The sequence below is a fragment of the Dermacentor albipictus genome, chromosome 6 (assembly GCF_038994185.2).
Source record: "Dermacentor albipictus isolate Rhodes 1998 colony chromosome 6, USDA_Dalb.pri_finalv2, whole genome shotgun sequence".
Lineage (NCBI taxonomy): Eukaryota > Metazoa > Arthropoda > Arachnida > Ixodida > Ixodidae > Dermacentor > Dermacentor albipictus.
In genome coordinates, this window is record NC_091826.1 from 57,292,762 (window position 1) to 57,314,925 (window position 22,164).

The 22,164-nt window shown below is 45.6% G+C and overlaps 1 protein-coding gene across 6 annotated transcripts in view; it reads left to right on the forward strand.

Annotated features, from left to right (window-relative positions):
* The window catches only part of FoxP (forkhead box P), a 501,832-nt gene extending 489,276 nt beyond the window's left edge, over positions 1 to 12,556 (forward strand). For all 6 annotated transcript variants that reach the window (XM_065439573.1, XM_065439569.1, XM_065439571.1 and 3 more), the window contains 5 exons: positions 354 to 455; positions 2,082 to 2,215; positions 5,892 to 5,997; positions 7,535 to 7,797; positions 8,847 to 12,556. In XM_065439573.1, the coding sequence (XP_065295645.1) occupies positions 354 to 455; positions 2,082 to 2,215; positions 5,892 to 5,997; positions 7,535 to 7,797; positions 8,847 to 9,123 (882 nt within the window). In that variant the 3' untranslated portion in view covers positions 9,124 to 12,556. The remainder of the gene's footprint in view (positions 1 to 353; positions 456 to 2,081; positions 2,216 to 5,891; positions 5,998 to 7,534; positions 7,798 to 8,846) is intronic.
* Positions 12,557 to 22,164: the final 9,608 nt, after the last annotated feature.

Below are 22,164 nucleotides of genomic sequence, written 5' to 3' on the forward strand. Positions count from 1 at the left end.
CAATACCTGTTTGTTTAAGCATAATAAAATTTGAGTTTCATAGATTGTACTCCTGCAAAACATTTGTGTAGTAACTCAGAGAAGTGCTTTGTAACTTATTCATAGAGTCGAGGCACCGTACAATGATTAATACTGCGCAGTGTGCAAAATTATTTCAGCTGCCCTGCGCATTTAACAATTCTTTGGTCACTGCCAATGAGGGTTTCGCAGATAACAAGCAGTGTTGAGCGTAGTTCTTGTGCTGCTTTGTTTGTATAAGTAGCTGCGTGTACCCTTATGAGCTTTAACTATTCTTAATTCTTAATTCCGGCATTTTGCGGTAGTTACAACGTACTGCCTTGTTCCAATTTCAGGCCATAATTGAATCTCCTGATAAGCAGTTAACGCTGAATGAGATCTACAACTGGTTCCAGAATACCTTCTGCTACTTCCGTAGGAATGCTGCAACTTGGAAGGTAATGGAGACTTGCTCTTCTGTGTACTGTCTTATATTCTAGATATATTGAACACATTAAATTTAACTGTCGCGAATATATGTGCTGACGTGCAGTGGAATTCTGATTATATGACTTCCGGCATTTTTACGATAAATTAATGTGGAGAGCGGGGAGCTATTTTTCGGAACAGCGCATGAAGACTCACGAACTCGTGGCAACGGGGTTTTAAGCATTTTGCTTACACCTTTTCAGTCACCTAAATTCAAGTTGCCAGGTTGCGCATGACAGATGCGGGCATTACTGTGCAAGAATCGGCATCCTCTCGTTTGCTCAAAGCTTCCTGATAGTTTGTTGGAAAGTAGGAAAGGAAAAATGACTAAGCTTGCACGTCCTGTTGATCTACGTATGTTGTTCGTATATGCTCGTTCTTCAGAAATGCTCAAGGATGCCGATAACCGTGATGATGGCGTCTTCGTCTGCTGCTGTTATGCCTCGTGCTGCTTTTAGGCCTAACGCCCAATGAAAAGAGCCGCTCGTTTTCCCCTCTAGCCCTTTGGGGCTCATTTTAAAAAGTGGCGTGCTGTTCTCGTTCAGAGACCCGAACTTGACCGAAGCCCAGTCTGCTTAGGTTACATAAGTCCACAACCGTAATGCATCTATCTATTACTATTCTCGAGTGAAGTTTCATACTGCGCGATCCTTTTAAAGCTCGTATAATTGTTTTCCACTGCAGTCCATTGTATATTGTGCTTAGTTTTTCCTTGCTATACGCCGAAAAGGCGTGAAAAGGAGGCACTGCATGCTTACGTAGAAGAGGTGAAGCCTCCTGAAATTTCTCGCTGTTGTGTTAGCGTAGCGGTAAATAAGGTCTGTAACTGCCTATTTTGAGAACCTTGACGGACTTGCCACACCGCTTGAAGATAAGATAGAATAAGCAGTTATTTTTTGTGTTGGGATAGTGTTTTGCAAATTGTTCGAATAGCAATAAATTTTGTATAGTTTTGGAATAAATCACTCATAGGTTAAAAAAAGATACTTGCGTTACTATCCTTGCTACAAACGAGAAGAAAGCGGGTTAACCGAGGGGCCCGATTTTTATTATTCATATCATGAGAAGCCAACAAACAGAGACCAAGGACAACATAGGAGAAATTTCTTGTACTTACTAATTGAATTAGAGAAATGGTGGGGAACAATTCCACGTCTTCACACTACGAACATGCACCACTAAATGTGAAGACGTGAGATCGTTCCCCACCTGCGGCAAGTTGTTTTTTTCATCCGCTTTCATTGCCATTAATTTATCATTTCTCTAATTCAATTAGTAAGTACAAGGAATTTCCCCTATGTTCTTATTGTCTGTTTGTTGGCTTCTCATGATATCTTTGCTACAATTGCACGTTGATGACGATATGGTGTGCACTTAGATGTAATGGGTTTTTGCTAGCTAATCAAAGTGATTCCTCCATGCCTAGGAACAGCTTTCTAGAAATAATTTGGGCTTTGAATAATACGTGACTATCCCAGTGCTGTTTTTAGACCATACTTTTTTGTTCACAAGCAGGCAGCTTACTTCGTCATGAACCATGTTGATACAGATGCTAAAGGCCAAACATGTGCTTTTTTTTTTCCTCCTTCGCGTAGAATGCGGTGAGACACAACCTGAGCCTACACAAATGTTTTATGCGTGTTGAGAACGTTAAAGGGGCTGTGTGGACTGTGGACGAAATAGAATTCTACAAGCGTAGGCCCCAGCGACTCCAAGATCGGATAGCAGGGTAAATCTCACCGGCCTTGAACACGCCCTGCACTCCCGCACATCCTGCTTCTTCTGTATACTAACTGCTGCGACGTCCGTGCACTTCTTCTCTGCCTGCTCTTGCACATTGCGGTCAGTAGGGTAAAGAGGCAACAACATGATGCGTATTTGCGGCGTATTTGCGGCGCAACGTCGCCGCGCCAACTTCACGCTGCGTTACGGGACGCGTAAAACGCGCCTGAAATACGTTCCTTGTGGTTGCAGCTTAACTGCGGCAAGAATACTTAACGCTAAGAAGGTCATGGCATATTGGAATCGCGTGAACTGCAAACTGTTTTGCATTACTGCGTTGCTTAGCGATCAGTGAATGTGCACGAGCAGACGGATGTTTTGTTCAAATCTTGTGTCTATCTTGCTTGTTTAACATATTCTTGTCTTTCTCTCTCTCTCTCTTTCCCTTGCCTTTCTTCCTGCATTTCATTTTCCTATGTTTCAACACATTCATGTTCATTTCTGCCCTTCCTGTGATTTCACATGTCCCGCTACACTCTCTTACCCTGAGTTGCCTCTGTCATCTCGTGTATATTTCTGTTTTGCTTTATTGCATATTCGTTTGTTACTTCGTTCTGTGTGTCCTGTTCATTTATCATTTATTTGGTTTTTCACTTGCATGCCTCTCGTTAACCTTTGGTTTTCTGCTTCGTGACAAACATGCCAAACCGCCATTTAATTACAACCTTGCGTTGCCCTTGCGCCTTGCTTTCCCATGCATGCTTCGTATGCGATCTTCTCGGCGCCATTTTGTTTGTAAATGCCGAATGGGTGCCTCAATCATCGGTGACTACCTCAAAACTTGACCGTCGTGCTTCATTTTATAATTTACGCGTTTCCTTTTTTTTTCAAATCCCAATTCTATATTATTTGCACATTTCGCCCCCGCGAATTGCATTCCAAACTTCGCTTGCTTTGTTCTTGCCGTCCTCAAATTTTACTTTGTTTGCATCTTTACTGTATTGTTCTTTCTTTTCTTTAACTGCAAATCATTTCACGTCCGTATTCTTTGTGGTTGATTTTCCCCCAATATTTCGCAATATTTTTTTCACCCCTTTACACCCAAATTTCGGTTCCTTGGTAAAAAACTTATCCTCTTCAATCTTACGAACCCCCCAAACCCGCCCTTACACCCAAACCATTCCCCGTGAAAAAAACTTCCGCGACTACCGGACCTAACCACAACGTCGACGAACGCAGAATGCTATCAGAACCAACTTGTCGCTGCATAAGTGCTTTGTTCGTTACGAGGATGACTACGGCTCGTTTTGGATGGTGGACGATCGCGAATTCGTTAAGCGGCGTCACCTCAGCCGTGGCCGTCCCCGGAAATTCACCGACTTCCGGAACGCACCGCCGCAATTGGCCGAGTAAGCCGTAGGCTGTAACCAATCAGAAGACAGTCCTCGCCCGAGACGTCAAGGACTGCCGACCAATGAGGTCGAGGCCTTAGACGGCTGTAGCCAATCAGGAGACAGTCCTCGCTCGAGACGTCAGGGACTGCCGACCGATGAGGTCGAGGCCTTAGACGGCTGTAGCCAATCAGAAGACAGTCCTCGCTCGAGACGTCAGGGACTGCCGACCGATGAGGTCGAGGCCTTAGACGGCTGTAGCCAATCAGAAGACAGTCCTCGCTCGAGACGTCAGGGACTGCCGACCGATGAGGTCGAGGCCTTAGACGGCTGTAGCCAATCAGAAGACAGTCCTCCAGACGTCAAGGACTGCCGACCGATGAGGTCGAGGCCTTAGATGGCTGAGTAGTTGATGCACAATGCACTGTCAAAGATGCCCAAAGGAATTACTTTTCGTCATCTGCCAAACGTATGTGTGGCATGTCGCGCCAGACTTGCATGGCCTGCACTGAGAGGCCTCCGGGTGAAACCAGCATGAAGACAATGAACGATAAGTCACGTCAGTATTTCAAATGGTCAGCCAAAATCGCAGAAGTAAATCACGTTCGCAAGTCTATAAGCCATTTCTCTGCCTACCATCGGTTTGCACTCGCATCTTAGTTTCCTAGAACAGTGCACCTGAAAGGATAAAGTGCACTTGGATGAATGAAACTCGAGCAGTCTGTAGCTTTAGTAACGTATGCTGAATTTCCTGAATTGCGCGATCGAGTCTCGAATCAGCTTTGACAGTGCACTGACGAATGCGTACGCCTAGCACAACGCCGTACGACGTGCATCATTTAGCTGCCGAAACGTTTCAGGAACGGTCTCTGTAGAGAATAGCAGAAGGGAAGCCGAGCGGAGCCGGTGGTAGAACACGTGATCTCTTTGTGCCTGCGTACAGGCTCTCCGGCATCCTTGCATGCCAGCCCTCGAGCATGAAGTCCTGAGTGCAGGAAAACGTCCCTGTCCCTTGCCAATCCTTGGTGCTTTTCATTTTTACCTGTCCTCATAAGTTTAGTTGAAGCAAGTTTTGAGTAGTCACTGATGCAACTCTTGTGTGTGTTTTAATGTGTTACCATGTGTATATGAGTGTTCATGCAGTAGATGGTTAGCGAGCATACCGTGGTTTTCGTTTTGTTGGCGACGACAATGGCATTATCCGACCGCTTCGACTACGTCCTTAAGGCAATGTTCACGGTCTGCGCAAAAATGAAACCCGGAAAATGGGTCTGCCAACGGAACGAAATACCTATGGTAGGGCTCAAGCGATTTCCTTTTTAATCACGTAGGTTTGCAATACCTTACTGAGGTTCTCCAACCTTTAGGGTATCCGTAGCCAATCGTAGCATAGTTGACGCACCTAGATTGTAGATATAGTAGAATAGTGCATGATTATTCCGAATGCTTGTTGCCTTGCTTATGCAATCAAAAGTTTATGTATCCTCTGCGTTATTTGTAAAATTGTAATCGATCAAGCTGTACCTCAATTGAATGCATTATTTAATATCACTACTGTCTGGGATCAAGGTTAGCTTTAACTCTATGAAACTGCGCTTTTGAAACTGTATACCTCACTCACCAGCTCATGAGAAAGTTTACCATTAAAATGGTTACAGTAATAAGTGCTGTCTGTGTTTAGAGAATTCATTGCTCTGCCTCTGTACAATAATTCAGGCTAAAATTGTAGCTTGCACGAAATACAAATAACATGTAGCTTACGAACAAGTGCTGTTTACAGTGCTAGTTTAAACCTACCCGTGTCCCTCTTTCTTTGTGGTAGCTACTGTTTTACTGAGAATTATTCCAAACTCGCCGAGCTTTCAGTTCTTTTGCATTCTATACGAGAAGCTGTCATTCGACAATGACTATCATAAACCATCTAGTGGTGCAATGCGATACCGGTAAAAATCGCGACTGAGCATCGACCCCAACCCTCGTTCGAATTTGTCACCGTCGATGTAGCTTTTGCTGCTGTATCACGTGCAGAGTAGCTCCTAATTTACCGTTATTCAAAACGAGGTGCAGATAAGCATTTCTAGCGAGCGACATGCCACCTCAAGTCGGCAACCTATAGCCAAATAAGTTCCGATTTCTTTTTTGCTCGAGACTCACGGTGGTCTTGTACTTTAGCTTTTCAGTTACTCTTTAACCTCTGTTTTTTCCGCGTGGACTGCAAGTGTACTCGCTTTCAGTGATTCTTGTTCGGACGTGAAGCGAACCGACGCTAAAGAGATTTATTTCACTCCTTAGGGGCCTACCAGTGCCTTCCCAGCAAGTAGGACAGAGATCGGTCCGTAGTCCGACCCTCCAGCAAAGTCCGGGTCTGTACGGAGAGTCCCTTAACGCTTCACTGCAAGTGAGTAGCCTTCAAGTCATTTGTCTCGCCTCACTTCCACTCTCTCGAAAAGCTTTGTCGTCTTTTGCATGTGGAGCTCCCGCGCAATTGTCAACATGAACGGCTTTGTGTTTAGGACTTGTGCTGTATGTGTGTATACGTAGATTTGGTCATGCGCACGGGTCGCGTCCATGGCGCTCTATTGCTGCCTGATAAACGTTCGTCTCTTTAGCTGAACTCGCCAATTTCATGCAGTAGCTTAGCTTGATTCGGCCGGTTGGTACATTTCCAAACTTGTGGAAGTAACAGCGCTGAAAAACTCGAGCAAGACGATAGGAGAAGAACAGGGCGCTCTGTTTGCCTCCTCTCGTCTGAGTGCTTTCTTCTTTTTGTTTAGTGCTGTTCTCTACAAATGCTACGCCCAACGTAGGCCTCTCTGTTGTACAGTTTCGTATGTTTTTCGTATCGTTCGTACAAAAGATCTTACGAAATCAATGCAGAATAGGAGACTGTCGTAGAATGTCACGCGAAAGTGGTGGAAATATTGCAATGCGTACGAAACAGTTTTTATCGTGGTCGCGACACTACAATCTTGCAACTAAGTACTGCACTCGTGCAAAAAGTTTGCTCTAACTGCGCTGACATTCAGTTACGCAACGCGTTCATCGAGATGTGTCTAAAGCACAGAATAAAAGAACGAGCTCCACTTCGCCTTTCCGGCCGCCATTTTTGTTGCAGTGCAGTGTTGCTAAAGAGTTCATGGTTGTATTGCGCTTAGTGTTACACTCACGGAACTAATGGACGAACACAAATAAACAAAACGTCGACGTACGTGGCGCAAACCACCAACTACAAACTAGAAAGGTTATTAGCTTGGGCCACGTACGTCCGCGTTTTGTTTCTTTGTGTTCGTCCGTTAGTTCCGTCAGTGTAAAGGCTCAAGCACTTGAGAGCGATGTTGTGTGCCACGGTGATGGCTTCGAGCGACGTATCGGCCCGTCGCTTGAACAGATCGCTTGCCGCTCGATTGCTCGGTTCTGGAAATCTAGAATTCGTCACTCGTCGCCCGGAAGTGCTGTGAGCGACTAGCCAATGGCGCGAAGCCGGAACTGGATGTACATCACTCAAGTACCACCAATTGTGGCACGGAACGAGCAAACGATTTTATAATGCAAGGATAAGAACCTACTGGAAGAACTTCAGGGATATTTTATGCTACTTCTTGCAGTAAAACACGTCAACTTAAATAAATTAATAAAGCACGCATCACGCTAGTTTCGGCGCCTATATTACTGCCTTCATACTGGCAACACCGGGGAGGCGTCGCTCGAACTCATCGCTCGCATGGGGTACGACTTGTAGGCGACGAGCGAACGCGACAGCCACCTCCATCGCGTCACTTGTCACTGTCGCGCGCAAGATCGCTTGCATGGTTTTATACTTCGCACTACGCGCAATACAATCGCGAACGTCCACCAACCAGCCCCGTTCATTGCTTCGCTATGCGTTACCAAAGAGCGCCGTCTCTGATGTACTCTTCCGCTCTGTTTCGTTGCAGGCAGCGCTGGCCGAGAGCAACCTGTCATTCCTCAGTGCAGCGATTTCCGGCACGGCGGTGAGCACGGCGGCGTCCATTGCGGGTGGCGTAGTCATGCCCGGGGCTCGGCCGCCGAGCGCAGGCAACGGACCCCTCAGCAGCCCGGTGGTCTCCTCAGGTGGGCTGCTGCCCGCCGCCCCACAGCTACATGGGGACGCCGCCGCTGCGGAGCGCTTCGTCGCCGGCATGCTCGGCCAGGGACTCCCGGGGGAGAGACTCACCAGGTGAGGCGCCGTCTCGTGCTTTTGGCTGCGGTTCTCGCGCCATCCGACTGTGAAACGGTCCGTACGCAGCCCCTGCGTGTCTGTTACATTCCCGCGGAAACCGTAGTGAACTAGTGCGGAATCCGTATGCTGTCTATTATCCAGCAGTGCAGTGTGCAGAAAGGATTGCACGTCATTCAGCTACATTAGCCTGATGCCTCCGCTGGGCTCTGTCGGACGTCATCCGTGCCGTCCCATCAACGTTACGGCACCGACATCCGTCAGGAGAGAGCATTTACTCGCCGGTCTCGCCTTTATTACATTACAAAACGGACGTCGGCTAATGCTCGTCCTGCTGGCCGAAGTTGGCCAGTGTTGGCCGACGTTGGACCGCGTCCGGCTTTTGAGGAGAAACCGGGGCGGAGATGCTCTCTCCTGGCGGACGCCTCTGCCGTGACGGTGACGGCATGGGCGGCGGATGACGGCTGCGCGAATTAAGCGTAAAAAACTTCGCCACCTTGTGCCCCTTACCCGCGAGAATGGAAGCGGTGCCACATCACCTTTTCTGTATTCCTTTTGCGAGCGTATCGGAAACGTGCAATTGCAGCGCACCGTGAAACGTTTCTGTCGGGAGTGTGTGCTTGCGTCTCTTTCACACTGCGTCCGGTTGGAGATTCTCAATCGTCTATCATTCTTAATCTAGCTGGTGAGCCTAAAGAGAACCTTTCCCGTAATCTGTAACTCAGTGTCGCGGCAGAAAGGCGTGCTCTGATAGCCATCAGCTGCGATCAAGGTTGAGTTATGTTCCTCAGATAAGCAATCCGACGTTTCGATGGGTGAACCACGTCTAGGTTAAACGGCTTACGTCTCGTTTACACCAGTTACGGTGGTACTCGACAATGATTGATATCGGTACATGCCTGACAAAGGTGCATGTTTATGCCAGATGTGTTTGCATTCATGTACGCTAACTATAGAAATGCGGTTACTCCTTTATAAATGTTCATGACCGAGGTGACTTTGACGTTGCAAGCACATCAATCTCTGTCTTCTCTCTGTCGGCCTCGCAGCAATGGCGTCCACATCAAGCAGGAACCAGTGGTAGAAGAGCCCAGCAGTGACCTGGAGGAACCCATGGAGGCCACTCCCGAACAACTGGTCACGGGCTCCGTGCTCGAAGACGACCTGGGGAGCGACGAGGCGCCGCGACCCTCCGACGGCATGGACGCCGCGCTCGGGGGCCGAGACTCGGCCACCGAACGGGAGGACAACGAGGAAGCCGAGGACTTGTCCCTGTCTTCGTCCACGACGACCCCCTGCGAGACGCCAGTCTCGAACTCGACGTAGGACATTGCCCCCCTCCATTCACCAGCGCTCCCTACTCCCGACTCACCCCGTCAGTCCTCCTCCATCCTCTTCCTCTTCCGCCCTCTCCCGCGAGAGGTCGCGCGGCCCCGCCGTCGTCAACGCGGATCGAGCCGAGAATGCCCCTACCCTCTTCCTCCTCCATGGCACGAATTTCATCTCGTCTCCACGCAGCCGCAGCAGCAGCAGCAACAGCAGCAGCACCAACGCCAGCATTGTCACTGTAGCAGTCGGCGAACACACCTCTATCGCACCGGTACCTCAGTAAACACAATTACCTCAGTGGGAAGGGCGACGAGCTGTTTCCGGCAGAGACAAGTGTTTTCCCCTTTCTTTCCAGGCTGTGGTTGTTTTACGGCGGACTGTTTGACGCGGAGCGTTTAGTCGAGGCCGCAAGAGTGGACGCAGCGAGAGAAAAATCTGGTTCGGCTCTCTGCTTAAGGAGTGGCATAAGATGTCATCTTCACGGACAGTCGTACGTGTTGCTTGTTTGGTGGAAGATGCGCTAGAGCACCTGTCAGCAAGCGGAATGTGCATGTGGCGGCGTTTGGCCCACACGAGTCTTAAGCTCACCAGTCATTATTGAAGCACTTAAATGCGGAGGGCACCCAAGGTGATCTCCATGTCATTTCTTGCTTGAACTGGCTAAGCTTTCCTAATGTCATATTTTCAGTGGTGCCACTCGTTTGCTACAATCAGAAACAAAGATTTTCCTATCGGAAACATATAGGTTGTTGGGTTTTCGTACGCATAGTATTCAAAGTGACCTAACGTTTTCAGTTTACATCTACTATTGCAAGCTTTCAAAACAAGCTCAGTAGCGAACAAAACAATATGACCTTAATTTCGTCTATGCTATATTGAGTAGCTATAAGCTTGAAAATTGAAAAGAAAAAGAGAGGAAAATTAGCGCACTGCTTGTGCAGCAAGTGGCAAAAGCCATCTTCTTTCCACGCACCTGTTTACACGAAAGAACAGTGGCGAGTTCTGTGTAGTCTTCGGAATCATGTGTCAAAGTGCTGTTGACGATCCCTCCAAGCTATCTCTCTCCAAGTTTGCCCTCCAAGTTGGCACGACATTCTTAAAGCAAGCAGGTCAAGAAGAGTTACCGGCCCGATCGGATGGCAGCGAGGTTTAGAGCCTCCCGCCCCCTTTGCATGCAGAAGGTGGCATTGATCGAACGGAAGCATTGCGATGTCAGCGCAGCGTCCTGGCAGACTCCAGCCGAAGAGCCTCGGGAGAAAAAAATGTTCCTCTGTGCATATCGTTCTACGCTGTGACTACGCAGTGTCAGCTTTTTCCTAGATACAAAACGAAGCGCGAAAAACAAAAAAACGCGATCGATGAACCACAGAAAAAAAAAGTTGTAAAAGTTACCAACTATAGTATACTTCGTGTTCTCCCTCCTCCCTCCGTTTGTGTGTAACAAGAAATATAGTGCTACGTAAACAACGTCACTTTTGCAGTCTTCATACTAAGTACTTAGAGAAAGCAAGTGGCAGTACCTTGTGTAGGTGGTAGCGATAATCTTTGGTAGCAGTCTGTGTGGTACATTTACCTTCCACGGACTCGCATTCGTGGCAAAGCTTTGGCTCATTGTCTTAGAGAGTTGAGCTTCTCACTGTGGACTCTCTGTCGAAATTGCACATCCTGAAACCCAAGTGTCTGTGTTTCTTGCAAAGTGTGAACATTGCCACTGATGTCGGGAGCATTTGTTTCTGCTGGTTTCTCCTGTACCATTTGTTCTGATATCTGTGAACTTTGGCCTGATATGATCATACTACCGTGCGTATCATTTTGAGCATACCGTAGCCCCCAAGGGTCTGCGATACCTCCCACTGATAACGCACGAGAAAAACGCAAGTGAAACTCCATTCAGCGGTGTGATTTATATATGGGATGTGACCTTGTGCTGTTAAGTTGGTTGAGTGCTGTGCTAAGGACAGTTGCAGTAACTTGTTTCTTCACCCCTTTTTTCTTCTTTTGTTCACTGCTTACACGTGCAGAGGGTCATCTCAAATATTGCCTGGCATCCCGCGCGAGCCTCTAAACAAATCTGCTTTAAAAAGAGCATTACATTTCATTTTTTTTGTTTCCCTTCACATGTACAAAAACAAGAAGGCAACGCAAACCATCGGTACAATTTTTTTTTTCTGCGTGCCTCATTCATTTCATTTTGTTCAATTTCATGGTTTTCTCATCTTTGTGGCCATACCCTACCCTCGTGTTACCATCACACCACATGAACAATGACTTTGCATTCCTTATGACCAAGCAGGCTGCCACGTTGTCATGTGTGCCATGTGCTGTTGGTGTGCTTCTATTTTCACGCTTGCTTTTTACTCAATTTCTTTCTCAGCGTTTCGCACCGCTTGCTTTATTTTTTAGGTGTCTACAGCTTCTGTCAAGCTTTTCCTTTGTCAGTTTTCGTTGCAGCCTGCTCATCTGCATGTGGACGTTTGGCTACTTGTTTATTTTCCTTTCCACCTAGATTTTCTGCTTGCATTTCTGAGCACCACTTCTTGTCTGAAATACCCAGTGACTTTATTTCGCAGATGTTTTTTTGTATTTACAAATATAGTTATATCTGCTGCACCAGAAATACAAAGTTTTTAATGCTGATAATTTTTTTGGAGTGCTCTTGTAGTTCTTTAGCTTACTTCTATTGCTTTGTTTCTATTCAAAGTCTAATGTCCAATACTTTGTAGTAGTGTTTTATATTTTTTGTCTATTGAAAGTGAGAGCCGGGAAGAAAAAAAAAGAGATAACGAATGAGTGTTCTAAGTGAAGGTTTTCGTCCTTAAGGTATTTATTGATGATTGTACATATTAATTATTCTGGCGTGCACTTGTGCCAGTGGAGGATGGCAAAGTTTTCTTTGATACTAGTGTAAGCTCTGTATGGCATCATGTTCAACTCATTTGATTTTGTGCATGTTGTGTTTGCATTTGCATAGTCACGACCGGGCAACTCACACTCCTTGTGGAAAAAATCAAGCCAACGGTTTTCATTATTGGTCGCTCGCTAGCGCCGTTACAGAGCACTAACGGTGTGCATTTCGAGTAGATAGCGTACATTGGATGCGTGGTGAAGGCATGTGTTACTTTCATTCACATCTGAAGCACTCGTAAAAGAAAAAAACTGAAAGATACTGGTGATGCTTTTTTGTTCGTTTTCTTTCTTTCTTACGTGTTCCGTTGTCCCATATCTGTGTTTTTGTTTCTTCTGGAATGGTGTAACATCTTTATTTTTCAGTCATGCATTAGAAGCTGTGTGGTAGTGTTTCAAGCCAGTCATGCAAAACATACATATCACTTCATGCTTCCACGTACTTAATGAAAAAGAGAGAGAGAGAACCTGCATCTTCGCAAATCACATATCCACAATGTTGTCAATACAGTATTTTTTGCCCTGATTCCTTGTGTTGTGTTTTATTTTCTCCTTGGTTCTCCACTACACATTAGAGAACAATAGTTTACCCATCTCTAGCAGTAGCCATTCTGTTCCAAGTTTGCAATTTTCCTTTAGCTATCAGCTTCAGACAGACACTAAGAAGATTTTCTAACTCAATCTAAACAAATAAAATACATCTTCAGTGTTGTGTATGCTATCAAATGGTAAAAGGTAAAGCTTATTTATGAGCAGAGGAAACGAAAACCAAACTTCAATTTTACTAACATATTGTGTCCGATCTGTGGCACCGATGACGACAGCGCAAGAAGACTTACTTTGCATTATTTTCGAGTCTGAGGAGTGAAAGTGTACAGTACCCGCAACGATGACTTTTTGTTCATTTAAAAATCGAATCAATTTTTTTCTGTTACTCAACGGCTAACAAGTCTGAACCAGATAGTTACTGCAATGTATGGCGTCGCAAGCCAAGAAAATGATAATGTGGCTTTTGCTGATTGTATTCAGCTTGTGCACATTTCTTTAATACGAAATCACGAATACTTGTAAAATCCATATGTATGCATTTGCAGAAGTGTAATGGGCATTTTCTGTGGCCGTTCGATTGAAATAGAGGAGGAGGAAGTAATTTCTATTTCAGTAAAAGAAAACATAATGCTATTAAAGTGCTGAAAGTTCTTCTGGGTATGCATGTTGTGTAGATGACACAGGCAGGCCTCTCATGTGCCCTTTAAAGTCTATCGGCAGCTATTTACATTTATTTATGTTTGCTGATTTAAACAAAAAGTTAGGCCTTGTGGCAAACGCTTTCGCACTGAATGTACACTCGTACAACACTATTCATACACTAAGTATGAGTGCCGAAACTTGATGCCGTCAACTTTTTGGACCCCCTCCCCCCTGTTTTCTTCTTCATATCTATTTTCGAGGATACATTAAATGGAGGAGGAGTAGGCTGAAGATGTTTTACAGCACTTAACCTAGTCCAAAGCTCTGTAATGTAATATTTTCTTTCAGAGTAAACGATGAAAGCACATCTCGAAATGTCATTACCACAGAAAATTTTTCAATCTGGTTTTCTTTTTATTTTTTGTTATACTTTTTTCCTATCGGCCTGGCGCACTGAACGTGGGATGTTACAAGTAGCTATGTCGAAAGCATCAGATAGCACAAGTGAAAAAACCACAGAATACATTTTTTTTTGTCTAAAGGCTAGTGCGTAGGGTGGAGGTCAAATACAGTTGTAGAGACTGATTGCTTTTCCGTGTGCTGCTGGCAGTCTTAGTTCGATCAACTTGTCAGGCTGTTCGCTCTAGTCCTGGTCATGAGCAATTTGTAAAACGTGCACCTCAATGTGAATGTACATAGTATACGCGCTAGAAAAAGGGCATCGATATTACCAGCACTCGGACATGTCTTGTGGAGGCCGTTTTTCATTGTAGTTATACGACTTCATGTGCTTGTGCATACATAACTGACACGAAACACCTAATAAACAGTTCCTCGCATCGTGTCTGTCGGCTGAGACAACGTTCCAGGTTTGTTTTTTTTCCCCATTGTAGGCGGGAATCCTCTGGCCAGCACAATAATGGTCTTGCGGAGACGTTTAACCCCCCTGGTTTCGATTCGGTAGCCTTTGATTTGCGTGCTTGCTAACAGCTACAAACGTTGGTTATCGGCTGCCGCAACTTTTTACTTGCCGCACCAAACAAAGCCTACTTGTCCCGGTCTAGTTTTTCGATTCGCTCCGTTTTTCCGCCTGCAAAAAAAATAATAAAAAGTATGCGTGCAGTCCCGACTTGTTCCTCCGGTTCACTTTGTCCAGCCGACTGTAGACGCTGTTAAACTACGTCATGTTCCTTGAACCGATCCTAGCCGACCCTATAAGGACTGGCGCTGGAGCTCCTGTGTACATAGACTGTGTCCCACTAGTGTCGCATGTTCCTGATACGTACGGTCGACGTCTCCTTTCCGTAATGAAGCCGTGACGTCGGTTTCTTTGAGCACACCGCGAGGAGAGAAAATGTGTCGAAACAGTGTTTACAATGCGTGTCCAAGTGAACACGCGTGTCCCTTGGAATTCCCATGGAGACGTGTACGCCAGCTCGTTTCTGTCCTTGGCAGCTGTTAGGTTTACCACGTGCGTGCGATAGGCGGCCCCGTTCATCTCTGTGACTCCCGTTGTCCACGTCGCCTTCCTTCGTCATATTTATTTATTCGTGGCGCTCCCTTCTGTTCGTTAAGTACTCGGCAATGTAAACACACGGCGCGGTTTTTCGTAAGGTTCAATTCCGAAGAAACGTGGGGAAAAGAAAGAAAGAAAAGATCCTCGAAAAACGGGCCTCCACCCTTGAGGCCATCAACGTGAAAGTGAAAATAATTTGAGCACTGCTGGGCATTTGTAGAGAGAGAGAACCAGAGCTCAGTTATCGAGCATAAATAGCAGTGCGCCACTTCTCATGACATATCATCAACGACCAATTGTGCGACAAGATGACTGGTGCCGTAATCTGAATTGAAACTCCTTGGTGCAAGGTCCTGGCTGTACGTGCGTTCGCGGTTTGTGGATCAGTATACCAAACTTTACTGTGAGTGATGTTTGTTCAAAAGCGGTGTTGAAACAACATGTTTCGCAACGTCGCACATCATTCAGAGCCGGGTGCGTTTCTTTTTCTCTCTCCCTCGAATACATGCTCGCGAAGTTGGATGTATTCAACCCGAAAGTTCTGTAGCGCGAATCCTCCCTTAGAGAGCTGTGCTATAGTTTTCCCTGAAGCAGGTTCTTTGTTCGATTCAGTTGCTCTTCCTCTAAGCAATTCATGGTGACTGTTCCTAACGTGGGCAAAATTTCCGCAGCGTTTTCATCTTTTCGTGAAAAGCTGTTGTACTCGACCGAGTGTTGTCACGGTAGGAGATCGTATAATCTGTAAACAGTAACCAGTATTCGGGAGAGTAGTGCATGTGCCAGAAAGACAGAAACAGTGTTTCAGCGGTGGCTTCAGATACGTATGTACGTCTCTTTGGATGGACTATACATATATATAAGCTGATGGGGCAAGGTGTTTGTGAGAGAGTACATCCCAGAGCAATAAAAAAAAAGGCGAGATACCTTGATTACTTCAAAAAAAAAACGGAAAAACCCCCCACCCCCTTTGGAAGCTGTAGAGAAGTGTGTTTTGTCGGTTTATGTGTACATCCACACTAAAGAAGCGTGGACCAAGATTATAATAAAAAAGGAGTGACTGCAACTTTTCGTCTCCTGCGGCTCTTATTCCGAACGTGCAATTCACGTGCACGTAAGCACGCGGGTGCGAACGTTAGCACCCTGTCGGTGAAGTGCTGTGCCACCGACGCATCATTTGTGCATGAAGGTGCGATCGGCAGAACAACGGTGTCGCCATTACAATAAGGTTGTAATTTACCTTACTATTCTGCCTAGGGAAGGCGATGGGGGACCGGAAGTCCTCAGAAGAAGGAGGTTGGTGAAAGAAAGAAAAGAGCAACAAAATATCAAAGGTCATGGTATCTAGAGGTGATATGAAGATGAAGATGTTGATCTAGGTACCTTCATATGCGCCGGTAGAGATCCCTACATTTCAGTTAATATATAAGCTCGCTCTACTATACTTTATTAAAATGTTATTACTGGGTTTCATCAGTTCCCTGAGAGAATGCTTCAGCCGAAGTTTCCATTTTTTTCTTTAAAAATTCGAAGCGAACATATATCATAGTACAGGGAGAAGGGTATAAGGGCAGAAATACCCTAAAGGGAAGAAGGTGGGGAGAAAAACAAGAAAATTTATGATCGTGGTACGGACAGGTAAGTAAAAGCTGATGGCCGGTGTTGATGTAGTACACACACGCGGGTAGAATTCTCTAAATTTCAATAAAGTGCTCTCTCTCTCGCTCTCTAATGTCTCTTGTCAAATTGTTATTGCTGCACTTGGTGAGTTGCCCTAACAGAATGCTTCAAACCAAGTTCTTACTTTTTTTTTAAATTCCACGTTCAAAGCAAGCACACATCATTTAGCAGCCTAAACGGGTGAATTAAACTGCTGCGTTAAAAAAAAAAGAAAGGTCGCACGGTGAAGCCCGCAAGGTGAAGCGCTCATAACGATAGTCACGTATTTAAAATAAGATTAAATACGAAAATTTTCGTAGTTTTGTAGGCCATATAAATTGCACCAAACATGCGCTCGCCAATTAAACAAGCATGGAGTCACGCGCGCTCAGAAAAACGTGACTAGATCGAATTCGAAGATCGCGTGCTCTCGCTGTCACATGGATGGATGGATGGATGGATGGATGGATGGATGGATGGATGGATGGATGGATGGATGGATGGATGGATGGATGGACGGACGGACGGACGGACGGACGGACGGACGGACGGACGGATGGATGTTATGAGCGTCCCCTTTGGAACGGGGCGGTGGGTTGCGCCACCAAGCTCTTGCTATTATACTGCCTAATGTGCTACCTAGGTAAAGAAAGAAAGGAAAAATAAAAATAAACGCACGATGAATTCCCACAACCAAATTTTCTGACCCACTATTGTGAACTTTGTTTTGTTACGTCTCCGTTTTTTTTTTCTGTTGTTTCTCTACTTTTCTTCCACCAATCTTCCAATCGGCTCTTGCTAATCTCTATTGGGGACATGTTTACTTTCCCCCTGCTCTCGCTGAACGCGAGGGCTTCAAGGAGTCCGTCGGTGCCTAAATCGACCACTGGGCAGATATCTTCACATTCTGGTAAAACATACTCCATCGTTTCCCTAGCTTTACCGCTGCAAGCACACTGCAACGCTGCAGTGATGAGCACCGCAAGCGGTGAGCGGGTGTACTTGTCCAGAAGCGAACCCTTCTTGCCGCCGCTCGCTGCACCATTTCACCTGCGCAGCGAATCGAAAACTCAGGTCACGTGATCGACTTCCAACGCTAGGCGACTGCACGGGAAAATAAAGAAAGCGTAAGCCTACAGCCCATTACAATGTTGCCCAGCCCAGGCCCAATCACTTTTCTCAGAAGATCTGGTTCGGTGCCTACATCGGTCCCCGATGCACGCTCCGACGCCCACTTAGGCGATGAATAAATGAATGTACGCAGATTGGCTTGCTAGAAAAAAATGAAAGACGAGTCAAGCCTACAGCCAATTACAATGCTAGACCGGTAAGGTTCAACCACTTCTCTCTAAGGCACTGGTATGGTGAATATATAATTTACGCTGCACGTGCCCGGCGCCTACTTACGCGACCAATAAACGGACATGCGCAGATTAGTTTACCTGAAAATCACGAAAAAAAAAGTAAGCCTATAGCCAATATAATGTTCGCCCCGGCAGGTCCGATCACTCCTCTCGAAAACGTTGGTTACATGCTTACAGCACTCCTCCGGCACATGCCAATGCCTATTTACGCAATGAATAAACGAATACGCGCAGATTGGCTTGCCTGACCCGCCGTGGTTGCTCAGTGGCTATGGTGTCGGGCTGCTAAGCACGAGGTCGCGGGATCGAATCCCGGCCACGGTGGCCGCATTTGGATAGGGGCGAAAACACCCGTGTACTTAGATTTAGGTGCACGTTAAAGAACCCCAGGTGGTCAAAATTTCCGGAGTCCCCCACTACGGCGTGCCTCGTGATCAGAAACTGGTTTTGGCACGTAAAACCCCATTATTTCTTCTTAGATTGGCTTGCCTGCAAAAATTAAGATAAAGAAAGGTATATAGCCCATTACAATGTTGGCCCAGTCAGTTTCAATCACTCCTCTCAAAGGCACTGGTTTGCTGCATGTATATATTTTTCATGCACGTACTAATGCCTATTTACGCGAAGAATAAGAGAACACGTGCAGATAGGCTTGCCCGGCTTACTCAGGTCGGCTTACTCGGCTTACTCAGGTCCAATCAATTGTATATATAAAGCTAGTTTGGTACATACATAACTCCACGTGCACGCTCAAACGCCTATTTACTCGATGAAGGCATCTGCGCATGCTGGAGAACTGATATATGCGGAGAAATCGCGCTTTCGAGGCACTTTATTTTTCGTCGGAAAAACGATATTTTCATGGGCTATAGGCTTGGCATTTTTTCAGTTTTCGGGGGAAAATTATTCTTTGCCAAACCGTTTAGTTATCGCGTCAGACGGCATCTGCGTATGCTGGAGAACTGATATATGCGGAGAAATCGCGATTTCGAGGCACTTTATTTTTCGCCGGAAAAACGATATTTTCATGGGCTATAGGCTTGGCATTTTTTCAGTTCTCGGGGGAAAATTATTCTTTGCCAAACCGTTTAGTTATCGCGTCAGACGGCATCTGCGTATGCTGGAGAACTGATATATGCGTAGAAATCGCGCTTTCGAGGCACTTTATCTTTCGCCGGATAAACGGTATTTTCATGGGCTATAGGCTTGGCATTTTTTCAGTTTTCGGGGGAAAATTATTCTTTGCCAAACCGTTTAGTTATCGCGTCAGACGGTATCTGCGCATGCTGGAGAACTGATATATGCGGAGAAATCGCGCTTTCGAGGCACATTATTTTTCGCCGGATAAACGGTATTTTCATGGGCTATAGGCTTGGCATTTTTTCAGTTTTCGGGGGAAAATTATTCTTTGCCAAATCGTTTAGTTATCGCGTCAGACGGTATCTGCGCATGCTGGAGAACTGATATATGCGGAGAAATCGCGCTTTCGAGGCTTTTTATTTTTCGCCGGCAAAACTATATTTTCATGGGCTATAGGCTTGGCATTTTTTCAGTTTTCGGGGGAAAATTATTCTTTAAAAATTATGGGGTTTTACGTGCCAAAACCACTTTCTGATTATGAAGCACGCCGTAGTGGAGGACTCCGGAAATTTCGACCACCTGGGGATCTTTAACGTGCACCTAAATCTAAGTACACGGGTGTTTTCGCATTTCGCCCCCATCGAAATGCGGCCGCCATGGCCGGGATTCGATCCCGCGACCTCGTGCTCAGCAGCCCAACACCATAGCCACTGAGCAACCACGGCGGGTAAAATTATTCTTTGCCAAACCGTTTAGTTATCGCGTCAGACGGTATCTGCGCATGCTGGAGAACTGATATATGCGGAGAAATCGCGCTTTCGAGGCACATTATTTTTCGCCGGATAAACGGTATTTTCATGGGCTATAGGCTTGGCATTTTTTCAGTTTTCGGCGGAAAATTATTCTTTGCCAAACCGTTTAGTTATCGTGTCGGACGGCATCTGCGCATGCTGGAGAACTGATATATGCGGAGAACTCACGCTTTCCAGGCTCTTTTTTTTTTTTCGCCGGAAAAACGATATTTTCATGGGCTATACCCTTGGCATTCTTTCAGTTTTCGGGGGAAAATTATTCTTTGCCAAACCGTTTAGTTATCGTGTCGGACGGCATCTGCGCATGCTGGAGAACTGATATATGCGGAGAACTCGCGCTTTCCAGGCTCTTTTTTTTTTCGCCGGAAAAACGATATTTTCATGGGCTATAGGCTTGGCATTGTTCCAGTTTTCGGGGGAAAATTATTCTTTGCCAAACCGTTTAGTTATCGCGTCAGACGGCATCTGCGCATGCTGGAGAACTGATATATGCGGAGAAATCGCGCTTTCGAGGCACTTAATTTTTCGTCGGAAAAACGATATTTTCATGGGCTATAGGCTTGGCATTTTTTCAGTTTTCGGGGGAAAATTATTCTTTGCCAAACCGTTTAGTTATCGCGTCGGACGGCATCTGCGCATGCTGGAGAACCGATATATGTGGAGAAATCGCGCTTTCGAGGCTTTTTATTTTTCGCCGGAAAAACGATATTTTCATGGGCTATAGCCTTGGCATTTTTTTCAGTTTTCGGGGGAAAATTATTCTTTGCCAAACCGTTTAGTTATCGCGTCAGACGGCATCTGCGCATGCTGGAGAACCGATATATGTGGAGAAATCGCGATTTCGAGGCTTTTCATTTTTCGCCGGAAAAACGATATTTTCATGGGCTATAGGCTTGGCATTTTTTCAGTTTTCAGGGGAAAATTATTCTTTGCCAAACCGTTTAGTTATCGTGTCAGACGGCATCTGCGCATGCTGGAGTACTGATATATGCGTTTAAATCGCGCTTTCGAGGCTTTTTATTTTTCGCCGAAAAACGATATTTTCATGGGCTATAGCATTGGCATTTTTTCAGTTTTCGTGGGAAAATTATTCTTTGCCAAACCGTTTAGTTATCGCGTCAGACGGCATCTGCGCATGCTGGAGAACTGATATATGCGGAGAAATCGCGCTTTCGAGACACTTTATTTTTCGTCGGAAAAACGATATTTTCATGGGCTATAGGCTTGGCATTTTTTCAGTTTTCGGGGGGAATATTATTCTTTGCCAAACCGTTTAGTTATCCCGTCGAACGGCATCTGCGCATGCTGGAGAACCGATATATGTGGAGAAATCGCGCTTTCGAGGCTTTTTCTTTTTCGCCGGAAAAACGATATTTTCATGGGCTATAGGCTTGGCATTTTTTCAGTTTTCGGGGGAAAATTATTCTTTGCCAAACCGTTTAGTTATCGCGTCAGACGGTATCTGCGCATGCTGGAGAACTGATATATGCGGAGAAATCGCGCTTTCGAGGCACATTATTTTTCGCCGGATAAACGGTATTTTCATGGGCTATAGGCTTGGCATTTTTTCAGTTTTCGGGGGAAAATTATTCTTTGCCAAATCGTTTAGTTATCGCGTCAGACGGTATCTGCGCATGCTGGAGAACTGATATATGCGGAGAAATCGCGCTTTCGAGGCTTTTTATTTTTCGCCGGGAAAACTATATTTTCATGGGCTATAGGCTTGGCATTTTTTCAGTTTTCGGGGGAAAATTATTCTTTGCCAAACCGTTTAGTTATCGCGTCAGACGGCATCTGCGCATGCTGGAGAACTGATATATGCGGAGAAATCGCGCTTTCGAGGCTTTTTATTTTACGCCGGAAAAATGATATTTTCATTTGCTATAGGCTTGGCATTTTTTCAGTTTTCGGGGGAAAATTATTATTTGCCAAACAGTTTAGTTATCGCGTCAGGCGGCATTTGCGCATGCTGGAGAACTGATATATGCGGAGAAATCGCGCTTTCGAGGCTTTTTATTTTACGCCGGAAAAATGATATTTTCATTTGCTATAGGCTTGGCATTTTTTCAGTTTTCGGGGGAAAATTATTATTTGCCAAACAGTTTAGTTATCGCGTCAGGCGGCATTTGCGCATGCTGGAGAACTGATATATGCGGAGAAATCGCGCTTTCGAGGCTTTTTATTTTTCGCCGAAAAACGATATTTTCATGGGCTATAGCCTTGGCATTTTTTTCAGTTTTCGGGGGAAAATTATTCTTTGCCAAACCGTTTAGTTATCGCGTCAGACGGCATCTGCGCATGCTGGAGAACTGATATATGCGGAGAAATCGCGCTTTCGAGGCTTTTTATTTTTCGCCGGAAAAACGATATTTTCATGGGCTATAGGCTTGGCATTTTTTCAGTTTTGGGGGGAAAATTATTCTTTGCCAAACCGTTTAGTTATCGCGTCAGACGGCATCTGCGCATGCTGGATAACTGATATATGCGGAGAAATCGCGCTTTCGAGGCTTTTTAT